The 19922-nt window shown below is 47.0% G+C and overlaps 1 protein-coding gene across 4 annotated transcripts in view; it reads left to right on the top strand.

The window, feature by feature from the left end:
• MTMR9 (myotubularin related protein 9) overlaps positions 1-19498 on the top strand; it is a 25585-nt gene extending 6087 nt beyond the window's left edge. Inside the window, exons 4-11 of one of the 4 annotated variants that reach the window (XR_003531187.1) lie at positions 2943-3116; positions 4765-4982; positions 5905-6066; positions 8122-8263; positions 9440-9660; positions 11131-11282; positions 11683-12242; positions 18374-19498. Coding sequence is in view for 1 of the 4 variants with exons in the window: in XM_027665107.1 (XP_027520908.1) it covers positions 2943-3116; positions 4765-4982; positions 5905-6066; positions 8122-8263; positions 9440-9660; positions 11131-11282; positions 11683-11846 (1233 nt within the window). In the remaining 3 variants the exon portion in view is untranslated. Of the gene's footprint in view, positions 1-2942; positions 3117-4764; positions 4983-5904; positions 6067-8121; positions 8264-9439; positions 9661-11130; positions 11283-11682; positions 15465-18373 lie in introns of those variants that run through there. The other 3 variants (XR_003531186.1, XR_003531185.1, XM_027665107.1) reach the window with 3 other exon arrangements.
• The last annotated feature ends 424 nt before the right edge of the window (positions 19499-19922 follow it).

Genomic DNA, 19922 nt, shown 5'->3' with positions numbered 1-19922 from the left:
CTCCCCCTTTCCTCTTTTTCTTCTCCCCCTTTCCTCTTTTTCTTCTCCCCCTTCCCTATTTTTTCTTTCCCCCTTTTCCCTCTATTTTCTTTCCCTTTTTTTCTTTTTTCTTTCCTCTGCTTTCCTCTTTTTTTCTTCCCCCTTTTTCTCTCTTTTCTTCCCTCAACTTTTTTGCTCTTCCCTTTCCCCTTCATGGCTGGAAAGAACTCAGGAATCTGAATGGTTCAATTGTGCTTTATCTTGCTGGAGCTTCTTTTAAAAAATCCCAATTTTCTGACTTTGGGCTCAGTTTACAATGGTTTGGGTCACCCCCTCTGTTTTGTGGAAAACAACCTCTCCTGGCAATTCTGAGTTTTAGGATGAAGGATATCTTGGACTTCTGGAAATCAATATCTCTAAACAAGTGCTAGGACAAGAAAAGTAGAAATCCCAGAGTTAATCTTGCAAGGAGAAGGTACTCATTTTTCTTTCTTTGGAGTCCTTTCCATTGTGCTCAGTGTCCTTTGCTGCTTCTGTCCTTAACTTTTTTTGCTTCCTAAAAGAACAGATCTCACATTGGGAGAATTAAATGTTAATTTTGTGCTTTCTCTGAGTTTTACACAACACAGTTACCTGGGGATGCTGAAGGTGAGGTCCCTCCTCCCTTCCACTGCAGGCTCTCTGCTGCACATACCTACATTGCTGCTGCCTCCCTCTTCCAGTTCTAATTGTCATTTTTTCTCCCAAATTACAGCTGTACCCCAAAAAAAAAGCTAAGAATGGAGTTTACTCCAGCAGTGTGAAGCTGGCACTGCACAGGTTAATGGGATCTCTGCAGGAGGAGCTGTGCCAGGGAAGACAAATGGTGCCAACTGCTGCCAGGCCCCTCCTCCTTCCCGTGGAAGAGTAAATTACAACTGGATGACATAACAGGATCATCTGTTATAAGTGGGGAGGGGAGGAGGTTCTGGGCAGGGTTAAATTACCAGAGTGGGAGATAAATCAGGGGATGCTCTTCCAGTCCTTTTCATGCTGGTGATACCAGTGACAGCCGGGCTCAAACACACCACAGAGCTCTGGCTTTGCCTTCCCCACATCCTGGGGAGGGGAGGTTTATCAGTTTTATATTCCTGTAATGCATTTATCAGTTTTATATTCCAGATCCACACAGATTTGTTTCATTGTAATTGGATTTTACACCTTTATACTTAAATTAACACAGACACCCCAAAAAAGCTATAAAAATAGCATTATTTTATAAAAATTGTCATTGTCGGTGCATTAAAAGCTGGAGCTGTGACCAGCCACATCCCTTTTGTGATCCAGAACTTTTCATCTCTGCTTATAACCTGATGGCCAGAGGCAGTTTGACTTTGCATCTGGGAGAAGCTCTGCTTTCTGTAAACTGGAGCTGTTCAGAGAAGCTGTTTTGAGGCTAATTAATAATGAAATAAGGTTGTGGTGCAATACTGTCCAGCTGGGCCACTGCACACAGGCAGCAATTTCTGCTCTTGCTGCTGCTGCTGATCCTGATGCACATAATGTGTGTTTTTCCAGCATCTTTTTCTTAGATTGCCACTAAAAAGGACAATTTTACTGTCTCCAGTGCCACATATCCCAGGCCTCAGAGCTCCTGCTGCTGAAAGTGTTGTGAGTCAGATCAGCTTGTTGATCTGATGGAAAGACTTCATTGCCAGAAAACCTTTGTGAATTGATCCCAGTTTTCCACTGGAGCAGTGAGCCAGTCAGGATGATTTATATGAGCAGGTAGCAGCCAGGAGGTGCATGGCAAGAGGTAGCAAGCCTCTGGAAGAAAGGAAAGAGGGAGAAAGACCTAATTCTGATCAGAAATGTGCAATTAATACTTGTTAAACCAGCAGACCTGAATTGAGGTGGGGTTTTGTGTATCTTGTTATAGGTTCATTTGTGCTCTTCCCTTCCTTTCTGTGCTACCTGCTTTACCCTTCTGCCTTTTAGTCTGGCTGAAACTTCCTGTGAACACATGAGAAGAGGTTTTATGGCATTTCTGTGAGGTCTTTGCCTCCTGCAGAGCTCCTTGTTGACCTTCTTCCCTGAGCTGGAGCCCAGCCCTGTGTCTGACCCTGGGTATCAGGTGCCTGAGTTCTCATGCCAAGTGCCTGTGAGGTGCAAGGTGCCAACACTCAGCACTTCTTTCCCAAGGGTTTGGCTCTTGGAAGCTCAAAAGTTACATAACAGGAGCTGAGGATGACACCTTGGGCCTTGGATGCTCTACTGCTTCCAGAAAATAGTTTAGGAGCAAGAGCTGTTGTTAAGCACATGGAAAAGAACCAAGCTGGAGGTATTAAATTGCAGTTTTAACCTCAAGGCAGCTCCAACATCTGGAGTTGGTGGAAATTCCTGCCTTTCTCAGCCCCCTTTGTCTTGTGAACTCTTCTTTCAGCAGAGATGGAGGGTTGAGCCCATGTTACTGGATCTAAATGAACCTTTCTGCCTCCTAAATTTGCTGATGTAGGAACACATTCCTGCTCTGGGATGTCTCACATTGTCTGTGCCTGTGAAATAATTGAAAGCCACAATCACCTATTTCTGACCACTTGGGCTTATTTGGTGCTGTTTGAGGATGTGGATAAAGCAGAGAGGGGACTGTTGTTCAAGTCCTGCACCTCAAGAACCAGAATCACCTGATCATTTCCTCCACTTCTTTATCTGCATGTTGGGTAATGAGTGTCTGGGAGCTGCTGCCACGAGATTTTTTCAGGGAGCATCAAGGATTTGGGGGAAAATTAATGGGTCAACAGACCTATAAATTGTTGGTAAAAGGACAACTGAGCTTTCTCCTGTGGTGCAGATGGAGCAGATCTCCAATATTCCTCTGTGTGTGCCTTATCCTGCACATGGAAGTTCTTCTTCCCGGGTTTTAATGCTCTACCACTAATAATGTGTTTTCTGACCCAAAGCCTGTGTGTTCTGGTGTTTTTCAGACAGATGAGTGGCGTCTCAGCTGCATCAATAAGGAATTCTCTGTGTGTCCCTCCTACCCTCCAGTTGTCATTGTCCCCAAATGCATCACCGACGACGAGCTCCGGAAGGTCGCTATGTTCCGCCACGGCAGTCGCTTCCCAGTCCTCAGCTACTACCACAGGAAGAATGGGATGGTGAGCTGGGTTTGGGTGTTGGTTGTTCCTGAAGGAAGTGTGTGGATCTGTTTGCTTCATGGAAAAGTGCTCTGGAATTAACACAGTTAATGTTCGCCTGGTTTATTTTCCGACTTTCTCAGTGGCTGCAGTGAAACTGGTTCTGGGGGATGGAATGAGTCATCTCCATCCTAGAAATAGCCATTAATGTGCTTGTTTGGGAATGTGCATGGCATGAGCTTGCTTACAGCAGTTGAGAACAAGATGAGGTTTGTAAAAGCACTGCTGGCACCCTGACTTGCTTTGTCTGCCAAGAGGCTTCAAGGGAAGGATGGCAGGAGCCACACTGTCCCGCCTGAGTGGTGGGCCCTCATCACATCATGGTGACAGCAGAGCCAGCGCTGCTTCTGCTCTGTGCCTGTGGTAGGAGGATCAGAACAAGCTGTTCTCTGAGCCTGGCAGTGCAACATGATTCAGGAGCAGCAAATTCTTGGTGTTGCACAGGCTTTTTGACAAGCCAGAGTCTAATGGAGTGACTGATACACTGTAATTAAGAAATGCACTCTTATCAAACTGTTGAGTAATTGTGTCTCTTGCTGATGTAACCAGTTCTGAGGATGTTGAGATGTCCAACCTGCAGCTTTTAAACTTGATACAGGCTCCTCAAATGCTCTAATGCCTTCTCAGCTCCTGGTGCCAAGATCTGTAAGCCTTGAATTCGAGGATGTCTAGTCTGACTCACTAATAACCTGGGGCTTTAAAATCAGCCACCCACCAGCTCCATATCAGTTGTGTTTTCTGCTTTTTCTCAGCTCAGCTGAAAACCATCAGAGGAAGATTTGCTCAGTTATCTCTCCAAACTGGGCATGTTTCAGGTGTGAGGGTTATAATGGTGTGTGGCTCAGAGCACTTGAACTTGTGACAGTAACTTTGTCCCTCATGTTCTCCTCTTGCCTCTGAATTCCCAAATGTTCTTGGGGTTGCTGATTGGCTGCCCTCACATTTTAGTGATCATTTGAGCTGCTGGGGATCTCCTGAATTGAAAAGCATTTGCTAAAGAGAAATCTCAGCTCATCAGTCTGTGGACTTAAGGTTTATTAGTTTATCCATGAGGGAAAACTGTCCCTAAGAGGCATCTTTAACATGTGAATGATTTGAGTGTTTTAAGAACAGAGTTGGGAAGAGACCTTAAAAAAGGCAATCCCGAAAATGTTTGCTTCACAGGATTACAGAATGGTTTGGGTTGGAAGGGACCTCAAAGACCATCCAGTTCCAACCCCCTGCCATGGTCAGGGACACCTTCCACTAGACCAGGGTGCTCCAAGCCCCGTTCAATCTGGCCTTGAACACCCCCAGGGATTTATAACACTTCCAAGGTTTATAAAGGAGCCATCAGCAGGAAGCCAGTTCAGAGTTTCACAAAGATGGTATTTCAGGCATAATTAAAGGGATAAAGCCCCTAAGATGATATCTGTAATTTAGAACTTTACCTGCCAGATATCCTCAATTTGAGGATATCTAGTTTGGTTTTTAAATACGTTCAGTTCCTGCAAAAGTTTGGACTTAAAAAAACCTGAAGGATTCAGGGCAAGGCTTAGAGCTCTAAGTGCCTTTCAATCTGAACTCCCTCCATTTCCAGTGCCTAATTCCTGGTTTTGTGTCTCCCCAGATCATGATGAGAAGCAGCCAACCCCTTACTGGTACGAACGGGAGACGCTGCAAGGAGGACGAGAAGCTGATCAACGCCTCGCTCCGGCCCGGCAAACGTGGCTACATCATTGACACCAGGTCCTTGAATGTGGCCCAGCAGGCCAGGGCCAAAGGAGGGGGCTTTGAGCAAGAAGTCCACTATCCCCAGTGGAGGAGGATTCACAAGGGTATTGAGAGGTGAGTGGAATCACACAGGCCCTGCCCTGGGCTTGGCTTTGTCGGAGCTGTGGTTGGTCCATGAAGTATTTGCTCTGTAAGAAGAGTTGTGTATCCTGGTTCCTGTCAGCAGGGTCATGTTCCTTTTATGGCCAAATCAGGATGTGTGGATGATAAAGGTTATTTGGGTTTCGGTTCCTTGTTCTGAACAACCTGCTGCAGGTTTCAGGCATCAGGCATCTCCCTGTGCCAGCCATAGCCACACTCCAGCCTTCCTGTGTTCCCTTTGCAATGGAAGGAGCCAAAAAACTTCTGCAGGTGAGGATTTGTTCTGTGGCAGTGGCAGTCACAGTTTTATCCAGAGGATTTTCCCAGAGAAGCTATGGCTGTCCCACCCCTGGAAGCATTCAAGGCCAAGTTGGACAGGGCTTGGAGCAACCTGGGATATAGTGGAAGGAGTCCCTGCCCATGGGAATGAGATGAACTTTAAGATCTCTTCCATCCCAAACCAGTCTGTGATTCTATGAGCTGGTACTTTTCACTGGACATCTAATATTGTTTGATCTTTTGGAGACAAGTTACTAAATTAAACAGACTTTTAGCCTGGCCTTGTTGAACTTCTCTCAACCTTAATTTTGGGAAATCCTTCTACACAGATGTGCAGTAATGTTAACTGGAGCTATTGGAAAGCAGTCACTCCTCTCATCACTCTGTAGGCCAGCTCCTGAGGAGTTAATTTAGGAATTTCCTGGCTGTTACTTTGAAGTATTTGGTTTTGCTTCTGAAGTTTTTACTTGAACTTAAATTTTTGTTGATTATTTTACAGCTCTACATGCATCAAACAGAGGAATGAATAAACCACAATATATGAACACTAAATAATCCATGTCCTGGTTCCTGTGTTACTTCTTATGTTTCCAATAACATTTTCCTTTTCCCAAAGGTTTAATATCCTGCAGGAAAGCCTCATCAAACTGGTGGAAGCTTGTAACGACCAGTCCCACAACATGGACCGCTGGCTCAGTAAACTGGAAGCTTCCAACTGGCTGACTCATGTCAAGGAGATCCTGACCACGGCTTGTCTGGCTGCTCAGTGCATTGACAGGTAAATGTCTTGCAGAAAGGCTTGAGTTTCTCATTCATTTTGTCATTAGATACCTCTGGAAGTATTAATAACTGCCCTCCACGATCTGGCTCGTCCCCATGCAAGATGCTGTTTCAACATCCTACTGAAGGAATGTTCCTCCAGTAAATCATGCTGAGAGAGGCAACCTCGACTAAGAATAGGGTTTAAATTATGTAATTGAGGTGTATTCCTATGTCTGATGCAACCAATCTGATTTAGATTGCTTTATTGAAGGTTTAGGTTAAAATGTGCCCATCTGAAATACTGTTTGAGAGTAAAGAGAGGACACAGGGTTGATTTTTTTTTTTTTTTCAAAAAGTCCTTTTTTCTTTTCAGCTGAAAGTTTCCAGTACCCCACCTCACTTACAGAGGTTAAACCAATGGCATTTCCTTATTTTCCCCAGGAATTGGCCCAGTGCTTTTCCCCTCTTACATTTTCATCCCAAAGCAATCCTGCTCATCCCTTCTAAGTGCTCATGACCTCTCTTAACCTGACATTTCTGTCACAAATCCTGCTGACTTGTGTTCAGACCTCAGCCTGGAGAGCCAAACCTCCCTGTCAGGTGCCAGGGTTTGTAAGGCCAGATGAAGGAGTTAAATGTGTTTTATTTGTGGCTCTGAGCAGGAAAAGCCTATCCCAAAACTCAGGGAAAACCTGGCTTTTCATACCGGCTGGAGAAAGTGTTCTGCAGGCACACAGGCAGGCTGGAATGCTGTCTTAGTGGTAAAACAGCATCAGAGCATTTAAAACGTGAGCTCTGTGCTTTTCGAAAGCACTGACAGTGCTGGTTTCATTACTGACTGTGCCAGAAAAGGATTGCTCTGGATCAATACTTTTGTCTGGAATTCTTTCCTACATGCGTACGATGAGAAAGATCAGTGATGAAACCATTCTGGCTTGTTGGGACAGTGGCTGATTTCATCATTTTTAAGTTCAGCTTTGCTTTTTCTGTTTACCTGGAGCTGTGTCAGGTACCTGACCTGCCTCACTCAGGGCCTGGAGGTCAGAGGTGAGCTGACAGGGATGGTTCCATTATTTACCATGGGCAGGAATGACTGGGACAGATCCTGCAGCATCCTGAAGGTCTGGGGCCTGAAAGGTGAAAGGGGGAAAATACTGTTATCCTGCTGTGCCCCACTTTGAGGAGAGCATAGGTTGGGAGCCTTTGGAATTGTGCTTTATCTGTCACTGCTGTGAGAGGAGGAGAGGAAGGTTAAGATTAGGTAGGAAAGGAAGGTTTAGATTAGATATTAGGGAAAATTTCTGTGCAATTACAGTGGTGAGGCCCTGGCACAGGTTGCCCAGAGAAGCTGTGGCTGCCCCATCCCTGGAAGTGTTCAAGGCCAGGTTGGATGGGGCTTGGAACAGCCTGATCCAAAGCCTGACCACTCTTTCAGTGAAGATACTTTCCCTAACAGCCAATCTAAACCTCCACTGTTGCAACTTAAGGCTGTTTCCTCTTGTCCTGTCACTTGTTACCTGGGAGAAAAGACCGACCCCCACCTGGCTCTGACCTCTTTTCAGGAAGTAGTAGAGAACCTCAGCTGAGGCCCAAATTAAACCCAGGTTTGAGCAAGAACCTCGTAATACTGATTTTCAGAGCATCTGGGTGGTGATACATCTTCATTTCAGTGCTTATGGGAAGATTTGAGAGTAATGAGCAAAACGGTGAATGACACAAGCTCATTTTGAGCTGCATTTCCCAGCTATAACTCACAGGGGTACCAATCCAAAAGAGTGAGAACCACAAAGGAGATCTCCCAGTGAGATCAGGACAAAGAACCTGGATTTCCAGACTGCTTAGCAAGAAACTGAGCCTTTCATGATGCAGAGCTCTGGTTAGTGTTGGTGAGGACCCAGGTGAGAAGGTGGGATGCTTCCTTAAGGGATGTGGTGGTAAAGAGCCAGCAAAACCTCAGCATTGTCAGCACTGGTGTCCATGGGATGTAGTGGCATCCACTGGGATGTGTATGCCCTTGGGATGTGTTCTGCTCATTCATACTCTTGTCCCTTCCCACCTCTTTCTTTCCCAGGGAAGGTGCATCAGTGTTAGTCCATGGGACTGAAGGAACTGATTCCACACTCCAGGTCACTTCTCTGGCCCAGATTATCCTGGATCCAAGGTGCAGGACCATCCGTGGCTTTGAGTCTCTTGTTGTGAGGGAGTGGCTGCAGGTAAGAAACACCTCTGAACAAAAGGGCAATCTGTTCCAGTGACAGCTGGATTGGGAAATAGCCTGAGAGGCAGCAAACAGGTTGGGCCTTGTTGCAGCCCTGCTTGGTGTGAACAGCCTTTGTCCTCAGAGCAGCATCATTCCCTGAGTCATTTGTACCTCTGGCACTTTGTGGGGCCTCTGCCTCTCCTGGCAGTTTTTTGGGTTTGGGGAGCTGCCTGTTTTGTGTGCTCAGGGTGGACATCTCTTACCACAGAATGGTTTGGGGTGGAACAGACCTTAAAGATCATCTCGTTCCACCCTCCTGCCATGGGCAGGGACGCCTTCCCCCAGACCAGGTTCCATCTCTTCCATCTCTTCAGAGCCTTGTTCAGACTAAACCACAAAACCTTAGTTCTGCTCTTTGTACCTTTGCAGTCTGGCCCCTCAGTACACCCACACTAGTTTGTTCTTGGTCACATTCCCTGATCAAATACAGGACTGTTCACACAGCCTGGGAAAGGCAGGCAAATTGGTCACAGAATCACAGAATTGTTAGGGGTGGAAAAGCCCTCTAAGGTCATTGAGTCCAGCCATTCCCCAGCACTGCCAAGGCCACCACTGACCCATGTCCCCAAGTGCCACATCCATATGGCTTTTAAATCCCTCCAGAGATGGGGACTCCACCGCTGCCCTAAGCAGCTGTGCCAGGGCTGGCCAACCATCTTCATGAAGAAATTTTTCCTAATACCCAGTCTAACCCTCCCCTGGCACAGTGTGAGGCCATTTCCTCTCATCCTGTCCCTTGTTCCCTGGGAGCAGAGCCTGACCCCGCCCTGGCTCCCCCCTCCTGTCAGGGAGTTGCAAAGAGCCAGAAGGTCCCCCCGAGCCTCCTTTTTTCAGGCCGAGCCCCCCCAGCTCCCTCAGTTGCTCCTGGTGCTCCAGCCCCTTCCCCAAATTCATTTCCTTCCCTGGACACGCTCCAGCCCCTCAATGTCTTTCTTGTCATGAGGGACCCAAAACTAACCCCAGGGTTTAAGGTGAGGCCTCAGCAGTGCCAGCACAGGGTTACCAGCAGCTTGTTACTGGATGCCTGAGCAATAGCAGCACGGTCACATGGACTGTCTGTAAGGTCTTTTTTGCTACATGTACCCACATTCCACTGCTTTGTGTGTGATGCTTCCTCTGATTCCCACAGGCTGGTCACCCTTTCCAGCAGCGCTGTGCCCAGTCAGCCTATTCCAACAGCAAACAGAAGTGGGAGGCCCCGGTGTTCCTGCTCTTCCTGGACTGTGTGTGGCAGATCCTTCGGCAGTTCCCTTGCTCCTTCGAGTTCAATGAACAGTTCCTCATCATGCTCTTTGAACATGCTTATGCTTCCCAGTTTGGGACTTTCCTGGGAAACAATGAAAGTGAAAGGTTGGTAAGGATGCTTGATTTGAACCCTTGTGTGTGTGACAAAAAAATCATGGAATGGTTTGGGTTGGAAGAGACGTTAAAGATCATCTCGTTCCAACTCCCTGCCCTGGGCAGGGACCTTCTACTAGACCAGGTTGCTCCAACCTGGCCAAAAATCCCCACCCATCCCCACTTTATATAGTCTCTTACACAGAAACTCTTCCATAAAAGAATAAACAGCTGGAGTTTGACGTGAGTCATGGCTGTGGGAAGCAAACTTGCCCGTGCAGGCCTGGAGGAGAAGGTCAAGGCATCAGAAGCCGCAGCTGGCAAGTCTGGTCCTTACCTGTCAGGGAGGAACATTACTCTGTAGCCTGGTGGTCCTGACACCTCCAGGTCCAGCCCTGAGTGGGGCTGCTGGGAGTAGCAAAGAGGGGGGAGGGCTGGAGCCTCCCACAGCTGTCAGAGAGGTTTAGATTCCTGTTTTGAGGTTGGATTCCTGTTTTGAGGTTAACAGTTCTGCCCTCAGGACTCCTGACTCCAATAAGACCATGTCTGATGGTCTCCTGCTTAACTGAACATGAAGGGAAAAACCGAACTGATATTACAGATAAGGAAGGCAATTTAAAGCTTCCTATAAACCTCTCTGCCCTTTATCTTGGCTTAAAAGAGACTCTGCTGCCTTCTGCAGGGCTGCTGAACTAGTCATCTGCAAAACCAAGTTAGACTTGAAACCAATAAGATGGAATTTGGAAGAGTATTGGATGTTACATGTAATAACCTGCCTGTCACATTCGAGCCCGTCAGCCTGAGAGCACAGACAGGGTTTGAAGTCTGATGTGAAGCTTGTGCTGTCTGAAGCATTCACAGGGATGGTGAATCTCCTCCTGGCTGGCAGTTCAATTTGCTAGTGCAGGCAGGATGTTTGCTGCAATCTAAGGAATAGAGATCCCTGTGTAACTCCTTGTGGTGGAGTTGCCCCAGGAAAACAGCACTGCTTGCCCTGTGTGCTTAGATCCTTCCTGCCACCAGAGGGACCTGTCAGATGTGCCCATTGCACAATTCCAGCAGTAACACTGCTTTTATCTACTCAGGAATTCCATTTCCATCGTTCCCTGGTGCAGACCCATCCCACTTCCCAGCTCTGCCTTAACACAGGAATTCAATCCCTTTCAAAACCTGGCACTCGAACCACTGTGGGGAGGTGACTGATCCTTCACCTGGACAGGAGACAGTCAACTTCCACACAACTTATAAATGTTATTTCCCCATCTTTTATTCAAAACTAATGGTAATCAGCCAGGTTGAGTAAATTGCTTTAGGTTTGCACCCTGTGCCATGATGGTGAGAGGTACTGAAGGGATTGTCCTGAATTATCTGGGCTAGTGGCATGTTGAGAAACTTGTGGCCTTCTAGTCTGTGTGGTTCTGACTAAAACAGTCTTTATGGATCAAAGTGTACAAAACTAACTTGCTCCTGTGGGTTTCTTAGGGCTAAACTGAAGCTGCCTCAAAAGACCATGTCCCTGTGGTCCTGGGTGAACAGGAATGAAGAGCTGAGCAAATTCCAGAATCCCATTTACGAGGCCAACAGCTTGGTCATCTGGCCCGCCGTGGCCCCACAGAGCCTGCAGCTCTGGGCAGGTAAGCCAGGCTTGCTCTTCCTGTTGCAGACAATATCTGCTTTGGGACTGCTTGTAAAGCTTCTCCTGACCTTTTTGGATAATCCATGTGCAGTGGGTTCCCTGCTGCAGGAACTTTCTCCATCCCATGGGTGCTGAAGAGTTGGTAACAGTGAAGCAAAGTGGGCTGTCGTGGAAACGGGGAGACATGGATGGGTCTGATGAGGACATGAGGAAAAGAATGGAACCCCTTCATTTTTCCTTTTATTAACCCTGTTTAATAGAATGGTGAACTTGGAGAGGAGGGTCAGTATTTTTAATGGCTATTTAGGGGGGAGGGCAAGGGAAGAATTTGTAAACTGATGGAATATGAACTCCTTGTAACAAGAAACCCTCGTGACCTGTCTGCCCTGGGCTTTCAGGTGTTTTCCTCCGGTGGAACAGGCCTTCCCAGTACCTGGAGGAAGCCCAAGAAGAAATGGTGAAGATTATAAAATACAACAAGGAACTCCAGGACAAGGTGAAGGTGTTGAGGAGGCAGCTGGCAGAGCTGGAGGCGGCTGCGAGGGCGCAGCACAACTTGTGAGCTACCGGGGATTTGCCTCAGGTCCTTCCTTTCCAGCCTCCTCTACACTAAAGACTGAACATGGAAAAGTGCATGTGTTGCTGAGCCCTTGGGCCCAGCTGCCCTCAGCCCTCCCACTGCTGAAACCTTCACACTATGAACCTCCCTGCTCTCCTGGGAGGGATTTTTGTTTTGTTTACAGAAGACACAGCTGGGCACAGTGTCCTCTCTTGGCCGCTTCTCTGTCTCAACATTGTGTACAGTGTCAGCAGGAGCTGGAACTCTTTACCTCCAACTGTGTGGATGACCAGGATGGGCCAAGAGACAGGATGTCTCCAATTTATTTTGAACTTTGTCTGGGTTTGTTGAACTCTCTAAACACTCACAGGATTAAAATACAGACTTCTACATAGATAGGTAAAGGCATTTTGTCTGAAAGCACCTTTTCTCTCCAAGAGTAGGTAAGGCAGCTTAGTTCTTTAGTTTCCTAGAAAAACTAGAAATTGTTAAAATCTAACTACAGTTTCTGCCAGTCTACACAATCCTCTCAGTAGCCTTCACATCTGACACTTGGGTTTTTGTGTTCAGCATTGGCTTGGGAGCAGAAATTTAAATACCAAACCAGAGCAAGACTTTTCAGTGCAATACAGAACTGAAGTAGGGATTCTGCTGCTAATGTTTAAGCCATGACTTCCAGGTGGAATTGTCCCTCATGGATAAATATCTCCTAAGTAATAACAAGCTTCTTTTATTCTGCCTGGAAAACAAAAAGGTTTGGTAGCTGCTGGAGGTGTTCACTTGCAGAACAGGGGCTCAGAGCTGTCCTTTTACCCAGATCCAAGCTGCCTTCTTGGAATTTCCAAGTCCCCTGGCTGGGTTTGGACACCTGGCCAGGTTCACAGCGTTGCATCTACAGCTCATCAAAGCACTTCTGCTCCAGCTGATGTGCTTTTCCCTCTTGTGCTCTTATATCCATGTTGTGAAACATCAAAAAAGCAGGAGTTGGAAGTTCAAGTGACCTCACAGATCTGCTGCAGATTAAGGGGCCATCACACTACAGAAATGCTCAGAGTTTAGATGACTTGTAGCTGCTAAAATTACTTAAAGACTTTAGGGATAAGCTTTTTTTTTCCATTTAACTTTGTATTTTGTAGCTGCTCTTCCTGTTTCTGCGACTTCAATCTACTTTTATGAAATTAGAGTTTTCTTTAGCAGTTTTTTTTCTGCTTTCAAAAGACAGGTAAGAGTAGGTCTGAAATACTCATTTTCTCAGCTCAATTCCATGGATGGACAGGACTGAGAAGAGTTGAATTAACAGCAGCACATGTGGCTGGGATTATCCAGAAATCTTGCTGTTTCTGAAATGGAGCTGCAGGAGGTCAGTGGTGTTCTCTTTGGAAACTGTTGAGCTTCCAGTTTGGGGAATGAAGCTGCCTTTATTTAAAAGCCACTTTCACACAGATAAATGTAAAACTGCAGGATCTTTAGTTGTTGTAGAAGCAGCTGGAGAGTGATCTGCAAAAATCATGTGGCCACTAAATATATTCTAAGGAAATCCTATAACCAAGGAAACAATATAAAATTATGTTATAGTGATTAAGTGCTACCTTAATGCCTTTCGTTCACTCTTTATTTCTTTAATTCTTTTCTTCTTGATTAACCTAAACTTAGCCCTAAAGTCATGAAAAAATACCGAGATCCCTTTTAAGCCACTGAAGGCAGAAAAGTAATTCTCCCTGCTTGTAACACTCATTTCTTTCTAGGTTTGGAGAGTGATGGTTTTGTTCACTAAATCAAGTCTGACACAGGGAATGCTGCTCAGGGTGATCTGTCCTGCATCACAGGGGAGGCACAATTTGGTTGTTCCCTCTTCCCACCTCCAAATCTGGCTGCTGGAGATACCTCTGGGTATGTCGTTAATATAAGCCCTTTAAAATGACTGTTCACCCTTTAAAATCATGTCTGTGGGATCTGCACCTCCCTGGGTGGTGTTTCCCTGCCCAGTTCAGGATTTCTACATCTGAAATCCATTATCCCCAACCAGATGGGAAGGATTCAGAAGGCACTGTTTTCCCTGTAATAGGCTATACATAAAACACCCTTAAAGGTTATGCAATTTCCTAACACGGTAATTATAGATTGAGCTAAATAATAGAGAAGCAGAGATGGGGTTTTTTGGGATCTAATTGCCTGGCTCCTCCAGCCTCTCCTACAAACTGCAGGCATCCCAGGAAATTGGGAAACCAGCTGTGACAGCCAACAAAAGGCAGCACATTCCCTCTGAGCTGGCATTTAATCCATCCTCCACTTGTGTCTCAGGGCTGAATCCACACCCAAGTGCTGTGTGTGCCTTGGCTTGGTGGATCCCAGCCTTTATGTGGAAGTGCTGGGGTCACCCTGAGCAGCTCCAGCAGTTCATTCCATAATTCCTGTCCCTGCAAACAGGTTACCTGGAGCAGCCCTGTGAGGTGTTGCAGGTGATGGAGTTGAGACACGATGTGATGTTTTAGCTCCTCCTGGGAGAGGACAGTTCACAGAGCTCTTGTGTCAGACTGCTTCCATGTTCTCCTTTAACCTTTCCATTCATTCCCAGTGTTTCCCAGGCACCAATCTGGTGGCTGCTGGTGTGAAACACAGTGGAACACTCCGATTCTTTGCTTTCCTGCTTGTCTCCCATATTTAATCACGTATTTAATATTGATGTTGGATTTGCCCCCTCTTAGAGGGGGACACCTGCCCCCTGAAGTCCCTGACACCCCCATTGCAGATTCCCAGTGTCTTCCCAAGCTCCAGGTGCTGTGGCAGTGCCCAGCTCTGGCTCTTCCCTGTGCCACTGCCTTACACCCCTGCTGACCCCCTGCTTCTGCTCTTTTGCACACACTAATTGTGGAACAAGCTGGACACTGAGGGCCCCACCTCCAAATTTTGGGGTCAGTCAATGAGGACACTGCCATTTACCAAAAGAAAAAAAGAAGAAGGGAAAAGGAACTAACTTGCACAGTTTTCATAAGGGAATTATTTACCTTCAATATTTTGATTGTATTGATCTAACTCTTGAATGTGGCACTGGTTGAAGTGCACTCCTGTTGCATAGGATAGAACTTCAAATTGCACTGTACAGCATTTTGGTGTCTCATGTGTGCTTTGCTCCAGCCTTGGGAAGTGCTCTTGTGTGTCCAGGCTCCTGTGGGAGGAGGGAAGGTGTATCCCAGCACTCCCTGTATTTTGTGATAGCAGCACTGTGTGGTGTGTGCTCTGTATCTGTTCACTGCTGCCAACTCAAGTGATGAGTGCACTGCTGTCCCAACATCTGGAATTGCTATTTGGACTTGGCTGCTGCATCAGTCTTGATTTTTCTTGTAAAAATTGCAATAGCAGGGCTGGGAGTTGTGCTATTTTAGGTGTATGCTGTGTGTGTACAGAACCCCAGCTGCTGTGGTATGGAATATATTGCAAAAAAAAGGTAACAAATCTGAGGACAAAAGATCATGGCTCAGTGTTCAACCATTTGGGGGGAGAAAAACAGATACAAAGGGGCTGTAAACTTTGCTGTAGATATGTGAGAACATAGTAGATGTGTCTGTTTAAATTAAAATCTTGAAGACTAAAAAGTTCTTTAATTATAGTGCTGAATCTTTATTGGTGTGGCGTCTGCTTCCCACTGTGTGTGTGTGACCTGGATGTGAGTTCTTGCCTGAAATTTTAGCTCTTTTCAGCTCAAGTGTGTTTTATTTTACAGCTGAAGAGATTCTGTGATGGTAGAAGAGGGATGGAAGGAGAAGGTTGAGACCCTGAGGCTGTGAGTGGCTGGCAGAGCTCTGATAGCAAGGTTTTGGTCCTTGGACACCAGCTCTGAACACGATGGATAAATAATTAGCTTGGCCAGGGTTTTTTGCTGGTATTGATCTCTCCAAAGGCAGAGAGGCAGGGGTATTCAGAGGGAAAGGGTATTGGACTGAAACAAAGCCCTGCTGAAGGGAGATGGTGACAAAAGGGGGAATGGTTTTAAACTAAAAGAGGAGATTTAGGTTAGATATTGAGAGGAAATTCTTCCCTGTGAGGGTGGGGAGGCCCTGGCACAGGTTGCCCAGAGAAGCTGTGGCTGCTCCATCCCTGGAAGCATCCAAGGCCAGGTTGGACAGGGCTTGGAGCAACCTGGGAGAATGGGAGGTGTCCCTACCCAAGGCAGGGAGTTGAAATGAGATGGTTTTTAAGGTTCCTTCCAACCTAAACTGTTCTGTGACTATGAAGTCCATCCATAGACCTGAGGTCACAGTTACCTGTTGTTTTTAAGGGAGGTGGGGGTACCCTGGTGCACTTGCCAGGGGGAGGAACAAAAAAAGACTAAACAGCTCTTGGGAAATGGAGGCTGGGAACTGTGGAAGCTCCTGGATCTCTCCCTGTTGATGAGTCAGTAGTCTGGGAACCACTGGGCTCTCTGTTTCTCTGCAGTGTCATCTGTGGTCTCTGCAACTCCTTGGGAAGGTGATGAGTTTTTGTGGCTTTTGGTGTTGGAGCAGATGGAGACTGGAGGTGTGTGTGCAGCCCTGTGTGATAACACAGGGAAAGGTGCTGAAGGTTTTGATATGAAAAGATTGATTTTCAGTCCCTCTATTTGCAAAACGTTTCCAAAAGTCCCAGCTGAAACAGAGTAGGTCTATTTAAAATACTTTCAGTTGTGATCAGGCAGCCTGATCTGGGTTAAGCTTGATTTTAGGAGGGGAGGGAGAAAATAACTAGAGAATCATAGAATGGTTTGGGTTGGAAGGGACCTTAAAGATCATAGAGCTCCATGAGCAGGAACACCTTCTACTATCCCAGATTGCTCCAAGCCCCATCCAACCTGGCCTTGGACACTTCATGTATCAGGAGTCCATCTGACCAAGTGTTGAAATTTGGTTTTATTCAACTTCTCTTTTTTTTTTGAGACTATTGGCATTTCTGTTTTGAGAACCCAAGTGTTATTATTTAGTACCACTGCAGGACTGTCTTCCATGCTGCCTATTTTTCCCCCAAGCAGTGAGAGAAGACAATGAGGAGGATTTACCATTGCACATGGGCTGGAACTCGGTGATGCTGGGCTGTGTTGGCTGCTCACAGCTTCCCCTGCTGTGGGAATGTCATGACAAGCCCCTGGCATTTGTCTTTCAGAGCTGAGCTGATGATCCTTTGATGTTCTGCTGTGAGGGTGTTGCTGATGGATTCAGATACTTTATCTGATGCTGCAGCTCAGCTAATGGAGGGTTTGCTCCTAAAGCTCCAAATCTGCTCCCTCAGTATGTGAAAGCGCTGGCAAACAACCGAACCACTGCATTGAGTTGGGGCAACCCTGGGTCCAGGCTGGGGATGAACAGATGGAGCAGCCCTGGGGAGAAGGACTTTGAGTGCTGGTGGGTGACAGGCTGGACATGCCCCAGCCATGGGCACTCCCAGCCCAGAAACCCCCCATGTCCTGGGCTCATCCCACAGTGTGGGCAGCAGGGGAGGGGGAGATTCTGCCCCTCTGCCCCCTCAGGTGAGACCCCACCTGCAGAGCTGCCTCCAGCCCTGGGGAACAACAGCACAAGGACGTGGAACTGCTGGAGAGAGTCCAGAGGAGGCCACAGAGATGCTCTGAGGGCTGGAGCCCCTCTGCTCTGGAGCCAGGCTGGGAGAGCTGGGAGTGTTCACCTGGAGTAGAGAAGGCTCCAGGGAGAACTTAGAGCCCCTTCCAGAGCCTAAAGGGGCTCCAGGAGATCTCGAGAGGGACTTGGGACAAGGGATGGAGTAACAGGATGCAGGAAATGGCTTCCCACTGCCAGAGGGCAGGAATAGATGGGACATTGGAGAGGAATTGCTGTCTGTGAGGGTGGTGAGGCCCTGGCACAGGTTGCCCAGAGAAGCTGTGGCTGCCCCTAGATCCCTGGAAGTGTCCAAGGCCAGGTTGGATGGGGCTTGGAGCAACCTGGGATAGTGGAAGATGTCCCTGCCCATGGCAAGGGTTGGAACTGGATGAGCTTAAGGTCCCTTCCAACCCATCCCATTCTGTGATTGTGTGACACACAGACTCACTGTGGTGAGATGTGTGTTACACCAGTCTTAAAAACACTGGTTTAGTTACTAAACTCAGGTTTGTTACAGCTTAGGAAGGTACACGCCCAGTTTCCAGGACTGCACATCCCAGTTGGAGGTGGTACCATCCAGGATGGTCTCTTTCCTGACATGAAAAACACTTGTGATGTCCCAGCAAAGTAAGTGCAACATTTCCTTTTGGCTTGTAAATCCTTGATGGTATGGAATAAAAACTTCCTGGCAGGAATAAGGGTTGTTTTAGAGTTTGGGCTTTTTGTTTTAAACAGAGAACTGCTTGGAGGCTTGGAGCAACCTGGGATAGTGGAAAATGTCCCTGCCCATGGCAGGGGATTGGAATGAAATAGCTTTAAGCTCCCTTCCATCCCAAACCATTCCATGATTTTATGGCTTAATGAGCTGTCATCTTAGACTGTCACTGCAGCTGGATCCTCACGTAGACTGGAAGAACAATTCCTTTTTTATTTTTATTGTTTTAGGCACCAGACTGGGATTTGGGAGAGTGAAGTCCCGGTCCTGCCACTGCCACAGGATTGCTGGTGTCATCTCAAGTGAGTCACTTCACCAAGGAACCACAGGGACAGCACATCCCTATGGCAAGACCTTTGCTGTGTCTCCAGGTGTCCTGAAAGGCTGGGAAGAGCTTCTTTCCCTCAGCTATCCAAGCACAGTGGGTGCAAGTTCAGCAAGGGCAGAGGGGAGCAGGATGAGACCACAAAACCCCACAGAATGTGTAGGAGGGGATGGGAGGGAGATCAAGCCTGAGGTTCTGGGAGAGGCTGTTTCTGAAAGCTTTGAACAAGCAGCACTTCTGGATGCTCCATGGGAAAGGGGAGGAAAAAGGCAGTGGTGTAGAGTGGGGAGAGTGACAGGAACACTCTTAGAGCCACCATGGCTGCCTAGGAGAGGATGGACAGTGCTTGTCTGCTGATGGAGATTCCCAGCAGCAGAAGTCATTCCCAACAACCCTGGTCACCATCCTGGCAGTGCTCAGAGTCCCAGCATGGAGAAGTCCCTCACCACAGGCTCTACAAAGGATGCTCAGGAATTTCCAGTTTACTGTGTGTTAATAAACTGCCCCTCCTGGAGGGTGGGAATGGTCTGGGGCTTCTCCTGGTCCTGGGTGACACCATGTTAAATTTGTTGCAGTTTTGGAACTGTTTGAGACAGGAAGAAATGGGATCAACTGCTGAGGAATCAGATCCCTCAGGGACTGGCTGCATATGTTGCTCTCCAAATCAGGAGCATCCCTAAATCTGTAACCCAGCTGCTGTTCCAGGGTGTCTGAGTGAGGGAGGTGGGTAATGTGCTGTGAGGATCAAGCTGTTCCCCTTCTGAGTTAAAATCAGCCTTTTGCTGCCCTCTCTCCCTGTTTTCAGCTCCCTGGATTTCTTTCTGCTGAGAAACCTCAATACCCAGCCCAGATGTGACTTTTTCTTCCCTCTCATTATGGCCTTGAGAGGCAGAGCAGCTTGTTGGAACATGTCGTGCTCTCTTCCCCTTGATTTGCATTCCCAATATTCCCTCATTAGTCTGTTACTGAACTTCAGGTTGGTTTTTTATGTTTTAAGTCTTTCGGACATGGATTTATATTATTTTAAAAAAAAAAAAGAAATCTAAACAACAGACAAACTCACAAAACCTTAAAACCCAGATAACATGAAAAATACAAACCATACAAACTTCTCAGTAGCCTGTAACTCTCTCTCTCTCCATAGAGCATTTTTTGGAGCATATCTTGACATGCACAGAGATTCTCTGAGCAGGACTGGAACAAGCTGCCCAGGGAAGCAGTAGATGTGGATGTGGTACTTGGAGACATGGTTTAGTCATGGCCTTGGCAGTGCTGGGAGAACAATTGCACTCAGTGATCTTGGAGGTCTTTTCCAGCTTAATTCTAGGATACACATGGGTGAGGACTGTCATAGAATCACAGAATGGTTTGGGTTGGAAGGGACCTTAAAGATCATCTTGTTCCAACCTCGTGCCGTGGGCAAGGACACCTTCCACTATCCCAGGTTGCTCCAA

The sequence above is a fragment of the Corapipo altera genome, unplaced genomic scaffold, assembly GCF_003945725.1.
Source record: "Corapipo altera isolate COAL_440 unplaced genomic scaffold, ASM394572v1 164, whole genome shotgun sequence".
Taxonomy (NCBI): Eukaryota; Metazoa; Chordata; class Aves; order Passeriformes; family Pipridae; genus Corapipo; species Corapipo altera.
Note: the sequence above shows the minus strand (reverse complement) of the source record. Positions and strands in the feature narration are given on the sequence as shown.